The sequence below is a fragment of the Talpa occidentalis genome, unplaced genomic scaffold, assembly GCF_014898055.3.
Source record: "Talpa occidentalis isolate TD23 unplaced genomic scaffold, MPIMG_talOcc4v2.1 talOcc4.5, whole genome shotgun sequence".
Lineage (NCBI taxonomy): Eukaryota > Metazoa > Chordata > Mammalia > Eulipotyphla > Talpidae > Talpa > Talpa occidentalis.
The window spans coordinates 17444909-17453146 of record NW_023604861.1 but is presented as its reverse complement, the minus strand read 5'-3'; the positions used below and the strand labels follow the sequence as shown (position 1 = coordinate 17453146).

The 8238-nt window shown below is 42.5% G+C and overlaps 1 protein-coding gene across 1 annotated transcript; it reads right to left on the bottom strand.

Annotated features, from left to right (window-relative positions):
* Nucleotides 1–1174: 1174 nt before the first annotated feature.
* Nucleotides 1175–6442, bottom strand: SLITRK1 (SLIT and NTRK like family member 1). Its single transcript, XM_037528819.2, has 2 exons — nucleotides 5980–6442; nucleotides 1175–5533 (listed from the first exon to the last, which is right to left on the bottom strand). Exon 2 carries the CDS (start codon nucleotides 5478–5480, stop codon nucleotides 3390–3392), a length of 2091 nt encoding a protein of 696 aa, XP_037384716.1. The 5' UTR covers nucleotides 5481–5533; nucleotides 5980–6442; the 3' UTR covers nucleotides 1175–3389.
* Between the last annotated feature and the right edge of the window lie 1796 nt (nucleotides 6443–8238).

Here is an 8238-nt window from a genome sequence, read left to right as displayed (position 1 = left end):
CTAATATATATATGTATATTTAATAATAGGCATATATTATATTTACATAATTGTGATACTTTATCAAAATCAATGTCTTATAAATAATGTTATTTTTCAGTGAAATTATTGGATAGTTATTCTACATGGGTTTTTAATATATATTATTATGTATTAAAATATTTCATGATCCTAATATTTAGAATCAATTTATAGTTTGATTTGAATTTCTGTATTCATAAATTCATATAGCACATCATAGTTTTTCTTAAATGTTGTCTTCTTATATACTTTTGGAGAACACACTAAAGTTATCTTTTCCAAATATATGACAATTTTCCTTTATTTTACTGGAAATATTAAGGGCCACCAACACCTCAGTTAAGAAGATACAACCTGGGTCCTCTTTTGGTTATTTTATATTTCAAAAATGGATAGTCTTCTTTAAGAAGTTATCATGTAAATATGTTTAATCCATTCAAACAGTTGTGTTTTTTGAATATAATGGTAATTGGGCTTAAATCCCCCTCCATATTTATCAGATATGATCTGAGTTATCACTTTCTCTCCTAAAGTTTTAATTTTCTCATCAGTACAATGGGACTAGCAATATCATATTAAATTATTGTATAGCTGTGGGGGTTAAATTAAATACTTATGTAAATTGTTTAGCACATGCCTGGCATACAATGACCACTCAAAAACAACTGAAGCTAATATTTTACAAATAAGCATAGTCTCTTTGACCTTAGCTCCTATACTACAGTTGCTTTCCAATTAATATAAAAAATTGTTCGTGCTCCTGCATACTTTTCCTGTAAGTTCTAGTTCCCTCTTAGACTAATCATGGATCAATTTTAAAAATTACTATTATTCACTAGATTTATTAGGTGCCACTTTCCACCAGATACATAGACATCTGCCATCCATACTTTTCCTTCTTAAGGTCATAGTATTATTGAATATATGACAATTTCCCTCCCCCTTTTCCATCACAAATAAATCTGTTGACTATTTACCAGGAACCCAGTTGTACTTCCATAAAAAAGTTAAATTATTTATGAAAAATTTATAAATAAATAACAACCCATAATATTTGTCAGAGGATTGAAGGTTTCAAGTTTTCCACTAGGAAATACAGCCCACAAACAAAAGAATCAAAAGAGAAAATGATGAATGGCCTTAGGAATAGTCATGGTTTATAATAAAGTTTTTATTTAAAAAGCGTTAAAATAAATAATACATACTCCAGAACACTGGTGTTCTGGGAAATTACTTTTTTAAGAATATGAATTCTAGAAGGCAAATCTTCTTGCAACTGCTCTGGGGACTTTCATTATATGATTTACAATCCTCTATTTTTTTTTTTTTTCCCTTAAATTTATGGTCTGCAGTCTTTTAACACACTTCTCAGAGGTGGATATGTGGTGGAATGCAGACCTCATCAATTTGCCTAGTTTGCTTGCTTTTTTTTGTTCCCTAACTGCTGATAAAATAGATTGCTTAGAAATCCCAGAGGAGTATGACTGGGGCCAGAGTTAGGTTGACTCATAAAATTCAAACAGTACAACGCTTTTCTTGTTAATTACTGGGCTACAACCAGACATCCGGATGAAGGGAGAAAAACACTTCTTTAAGATAATGATTGATTTCCATAAAGATGAGTACTTCAACAAATTTCAATATGCAGTTGCTGGGGCGGGGAGGGTGGGTGGCCACTAATTAGTTTTACCGTTTTCAGCAGATGTTGAATTCAAAATGCCAGCAGCATCTCAAATGCCAGTCATTAGGGTTGTCTTTCATCGAAGAGTGCTGACCAATGAAATCTCCACTCTGTTTAATGAGACCGATCTAGGCAGTCAATTAAATCAAATCTCTACTAAAATCCTTAATATATCTGCAGAGTGTGCAGCAGCAGCAGTAGCAGCAGCGAGGGGTTTCCAGTATTAATAGAGAGATTCACTGCCGCATTAGGAAGGAAAGGAGGGGGTGATGGGATGTTGGGGGAAAGACAGTACTTGAGCGTCAAGGGAAAGCTCCTAAATTGGGAGGGGCTGGTAGGAGAGAGGAGCTACGTAAAGGGTAAAAGCTAAGTAAGGCGATTAGAGAAAGAGCCTTAATGTAGCTCGAGAAGGGATCCACCCCCAACCATCCGCCTTCCGGGTCCCTTCCACCGCAAATCCAATTTACTAGTTGCAAATAAAAGGCTGGAAAAATGTAAGGACCCAGAGTTGAAAACATTTTCACTTTAATACTGAAAAAATATGCCATTATAAAATCCTCGAATAGAATTAGTAAGTTTCACGTGCTTCCTCGGTTCTTTTTTTCCTACTTTATAAGTAAGATTTACACCAGCACAGAATTGCTACCATAGGATCGCAGCCTAAGCACTAGAGTGACATTAATTGGTCATGCTTAACTGCCTCAAATTTTTTTTTTAAATAATTACACTGATACTATAATAGAAATCATGGGTACTTATTTTACATTCAGATGGAAGGCATTATTGGATATGTATAGAAAAATATTCCCCCTTAAAATAAAATAAAACATCACCATCAAAATAAAAGAACCCAAAACAACCCATAAAAACTTCGCTCAACAAAATACATTTTAACTCATAAAATGGACCGATGATTAGTCATGCAAATAGCTTAAATAAAATCTTTACATTTTTTTCACAGTAAACGTACGCTCTGAACTGCCTACCGATCACAAATAATGGCGAAATGGCACTTTCTGATTATACTGTATTTTGTTTATAGAAAGTTTGATACGATGGGACTTATCAGGTAAGAGGGTGGGTGCTGTGAACTTGACGTCTTCTCCAGTCGCCGGGGAGGGCAGCGTCCCTGGAGTGCGTGGAATCCATGCGAACCATGCAGCACTTTTTATTTTTTATTTTTTGTCTGAAGTCAAAGTTATTTATTTACAATACATTCATGCCTTCGTGCAACTGCCCATCCCTGCGCAGCCAACAGGGAGCCATCACGCCCCCCTTCCTCGCGGGGTTAATTAATCCACAGGGGAAAAATAGATAGCTATCTCTCTATATAGATGTAGGTATATGTATATATGTATAGGATCTTGGCAGCCATCCCCACCAGCCCTGCAGCTGAGAGCAAGGGCACTGTCAGTTCTTGGAGCAGGGCCCCTGCTGGGCTGTGTCAAAGGAGCTCTCAGCAAAGAGCGAGCTGGCAGCGCACAGTCTGCTCTTTGTTTCCAGAAGGGAGCTAAGGGGTCAGACCCTCTCAGTGGAGCGAGTTCATAGTGATGCATTTACATAGGTCCATCAAGCCTTGGGGTGCGCGGGACTTACGTTTCAGCTCCTCCACCCCTGGGAGGCCGGCGGGGGTGGGAAGTGGGGGGTCTTCGCCTTATGGCGCCCCTGTTTTACCCAGCTTGGGGTCTTAGTCTGAGAGTGAGTGGGAGCCACAGTCATACACTCTGTGCGCCCCATCTGCGTTGTAAGGCCCATTGTGCCAGTAGGAAGAGTCACAGACTGTCTGCAGGGAATTAATTTCGGACGCCGAGGAGTTGGCGTCCCTTCGCTTAGAGCGCTTTCGATTCCTCAGGATAAACACAAGCATGCCCACCACCGTGAAGGCGGAGGTGACGAACACCAGCAGCAGTCCCGGGACCAACACTGAGATGGACACCCTGCTGGTGTCTAGGTAGGAGTTGGAGTGCGTCCCAGTCTCCGCCAACCCAGTGCTGTTTTTACTGTGAGAAGTTAACGTGGGCGAGATCCTCGCGTACAGCTGGGGGCAGATCTCGTCATTAGAGAGGAGCATGAAATCCTTCCTAAAGAAGTTCACCGGCGTCTCACACTTGAGGTCGCTCATCAGCACTTCGGAACCCAGGCGCTCTGCCCATTGCTTAAAAGGCACAATGGTGCAGGAGCACTCCCAAGGGTTTCCGTGCAAGTCTATTTGGATGATGGACGTTAATTGGTCTAGCACCCCTGCCACCGGGAGGTACATGAAGTAATTGTTGTGCAAGCTGAGCTTAGAGAGCGAGACCCCAGCGAACACATCCACCGGTAGGGACCTCAGCAAGTTGTTGTTAAGAATGAGGATCCTCAGTTTGGGCATAGCATTGAACGTGCCAGGAAGAATGAGCTGGATCGCGTTATACTCCACATTCAGGTACTCGAGGTTTTGCAGCCCCATGAATTTCTCCCGGGACAGCGTGTCCAGGTAGTTACTATCCATGTACAGCCACCTGAGTTCCAAAAGGTTCTTAAAAGTGTTGTTCTCTACGGTGGCGATATTATTGTTGCCCAGATCCAAAAGAATGAGATTCTTGTAATCCACAAAGTGTGATTTTCGGATGCTATGAATCTTGTTATCTCGCAGGAAAAGCTCCTGCACGTTGGAGAGCTTGGGCTTTAAATCAGCCAGGCTGCTCACGTTCCGGTTGTTGCAGTTCATCTTTAAACCTGACCCTGGGATGTGGTCGCAGCTGCAGCCCCCAGGGCAGGGCAAACCGTTGGCTGGGGGTTTGTTTCTGGCGCTGCCTGTGGCTATAGCTGCCGTGGGTCTGATTTTGATCTGCCAATTGCCTGGGATTTTTGTACCTCCATTTGGAGCAGACCCTGGGGTGGCATGATCCTCTTGCCCATTTGTCTTGAAAGGAGTTGGCAGGGGGCCAGGAGCGAAGGTCTCTTCTTGGGCAGGGGGCGCTGGGAGGCTAGAATCAACTCTGTTTTTCAAAGGACACAAGTCCTGCTCCCTGGTTTCATTAAGGTCTTTCCCCTGCAGTCTGGTGGGGGCTTCACAGACCACTCGGCCGATCAGGGCATTTTTGGGAATGTTTTCAAGCCACTCTTTCAGGGAGAGCAGATCACAGGTGCAGTCCCACGGGTTATCCTCTAGCAGGATTTCAGCAATGCCAGGAATTTGCTCTAAGACCTCCTCATAGGGCAGCGTTTTCAGCCTGTTTCCCCGGAGGTCGAGGTGGGTGATGGGCACATACTGGAACACGTTGGCAGGTAGGGTGCTGATCAGGTTGTCATTTAAAATGAGAACCTCCAGCTTGTTCAAGTCCTGGAAGGCTCCTGGGTCTATATCCCGTAATAAATTAAAATCAGCCTGGAGGTATTCCAGATCGTCCAGCCCCAGAAAAGTCTGCTTTCGAAAAGACTTTATCTTGTTGTTGTTGATGTGCAGCCTTTTCACCAGCTGCAGCCCCAGAAAAGCTCCAGGAACGATTTCATGCAAGCCATTGTTTTCCATGTGCAAACTGACAGCATTATAAAAGTTAGCAAACTCATTAGGGAAAAGTCGAGTGAGGGAATTGCCATGCAGAAATAGATGGTAGAACTGGGAAGTCGGGGCTGTGAAACGCTGCAGACTTGTAAAGCCCTTTTTTTCACAGTCTACGTGTAGGTCCCCTTCTATCTCATTGCAGGAACAGATCTTCTCTTTGCAAACGTCCCCTGTAACGTTTCCAGCGGCAAAACAAAGAGACGTCTCCAGCAACAGAATCCAAAGCAGCATTTTTAAAGCGAGCAATTCATCCCCGTTCTCATCACAAAGTAACAGCGACCATCCTGCTCGCCACAGACACAATTCAAGTTCATTTAGTGCTCCAATGTCCGAACCCAAGAAAGGAGAAGAAAAGGGTTTGGGGGGGTGGGGGTGGATTCCTTCCTCCCTAACCCCCCCGCACTGCAACAACCCAGGCGCCAGTCAATAATTATATCCACAAACTATCCAGGCACGTAGTGCAAGGCAAGCAAAAAAAAAAAAAAAAAAAAAAGTAGGAAAAAAAAAAAGCACCCACTCCCTCTCAACCCTTTAAAAATAACCAAAAAGAAGTTAAATCTATACACACAAATTAAAAACACACCCTTACAGAATTTCGTCTAGTGGTCCTCACTAATGAGGAAGGGAACAATGCTAGTGATTAGAAGCAAGTGCATGTTAGAGAAACAAGCAGGGGGTTTGCAGCGTAGTACAGGCGCACTGCCTGTGCATGGCTGTGCGTCGGACTGACCTTGCCTCTCTGATACAAAGCAGGGGTTTCCGCGGCTTCTCTTGTGGAGGCGACTGATGGAGTTCTCGCCGAGGCTGCGGGTCGCCCAGAAGTCCCCCCGAGGTGCTGTCCAGTACCCCCGGTGCTGAAATCAAGCCGGACCGAAACACTCACGCTGCCATGCCAATGGCGCTGGAAAATTTCCGCAATCGCTGCGTTTTGTAGCTGTCCATCCTTTTTCTTTCCTCCCCTTCGGTCCTCTTCAGCCTTTTTTTCTGGGCTCCGGCTCTCGCTTAAAAGCTCTTCTTTTCTTGTTCTCCTTCTCTTTCTTCTGCTCTTTCGGAATTACGTGGAGGGGGCGGAGGGTGGGGGGCGAGTTTTCTGAGGGAGGGAGAGAGCGCGAGAATGGGGGGGCGGGGGGAGAGGAGAGAGTTGCTAAGAAGCTCTGCTCGTTCCAGCCTGGTGCACTCTGAAAGATCTGACACCCTCTGCTGATCTGCAGTAGCAAAAATCCATCTGGTGAGGGAATGCTGAAGGAAAAAAAAATCAATCCACATACAGGGCAAGCGTTAAAATGTGGGTATTAAAGATTGTCGAGCCACAAAGAGCTTATTTTAAATGGATTATTTAATTCTTTTTGCGTGGTGGAAACTTTACCCTTTCCTTTCCTTGACGACCTCACTGCCCCCCTACCTTCAGCGTTTAGAAAGGAGTGCTTTTAAAACACTTATTTCCCAATGGCTTGAATAAAATTAGTGTCAGGGTGTCAAGCGAACAGCAATTTGAGGTAATTATATTGCACGCCATTTTCATCGGTGTTTTAAATGCTTTTCTTTCCTGTCTGCGGTACAGTGTTATAATGCTATTTGATGTCTTTTGATGTCACCGAAACCTTTTTTTTTTTTTTTTTTAGTGGCTATTTGGAACATCTATGCATGTCATATATTTTAAACAATAACATGATTGGGTATGATCTTATTGTTGCAGGGTATATAATTTAGGCACATACTTTTCTTTTTAAAACGGTATAGAAGCTTTGTCAATTTGGTCACTGAGAGTTAGGTTTCTCTGGTGATATTTCTTGAATGTTATTTAAGTCTGCAGGGTGAAAACAGAATGCACGTTGACGTCTTTGATTCCAGACCCGAAAGCTTTCTCTGAGAACCAGAGAAGGTTCGAGGGGGCTGGGGAAAATCCCGATATGACTCGTGAGTGCTCTTAAAAACTCACTGTCAGACAGGCGCGCACGCGAGCGCGCGCGTGCACGCGTATGTACACACACACACACACACACACACACAGTTTCCGCATCAGTTCAGCGAAGTTTAAAATGCATGCAAGTAAATAACCAGTTGCATTTTGAATGGGAAAGATAGAAATCTCCCGTCTCAAAGTCTTGGTGTGAAACCTTACCAGCAGGTATCTGGCAATTCCTCCACAGCTTATGCAGAAAAGGGTCACTGCTTCCTCTGGAGCACAGCGAACTGGCTGTACCCAGAGAGGAAACAGCTCTTTTCTTCAAACTTTGGGGGCTATAAAAATCAGTTTCTAAAATACCTGCAAGAAGAAAGAATGTGAGAATGCTATTTCTCTGAAGGCTGTTTTGCTGATGTTTAATATCAGAGTTCACAACTTTTCCATAAATACATTAAAAAATGTGTATCATTTTAGGATTGGAATATACAAGACACACACAAAAAAGTTTGTTTTTTTTTTTTTTTTTTTTTTTAAGAAAAAGTAAAGACAATATGCTTCTATCATTTCCCTTTTCAATTAGACCTTCCACAGGCTGGACAGTGCTAATCTAAATAAAGATCAAGTATTCAAAATCGTGTGCATTTTGGGAAGTCTGGAAAGTGAAATATGTCAGGAAAAGAACTGGATTAGGTGAACTTTAGGCAAGTGTCGAAAGAGAGGAGGTCTTTTTCAGACAACCTATTACACTTCTAAAGCAGTTCTATTCTTATTTAATTTACCCCATTACCACATGTAGAGAGAAGGAAAAGAGCTTAATCAATTTGAAACCATTTCACTAAAAAAATGCTACGCATTGGAGAATGGTAGATGTGGAGGAGGGGTTAAACTGAAAGAAAGGATATTTCTGTTTCCTTATTGCAGGACTCAAGGCAAAAAACTTATTGACCCCAGGACATTCAGAAAAGAGGGCAGCTTCATGCAGTGTTACTGACTGATAGGGAAAGACAAGACTGAAGAAAAGACAGAAAAATGCTGACTCTTTAGGGAGAACTACATTGATGACAGTCATCTAAAATCACACTT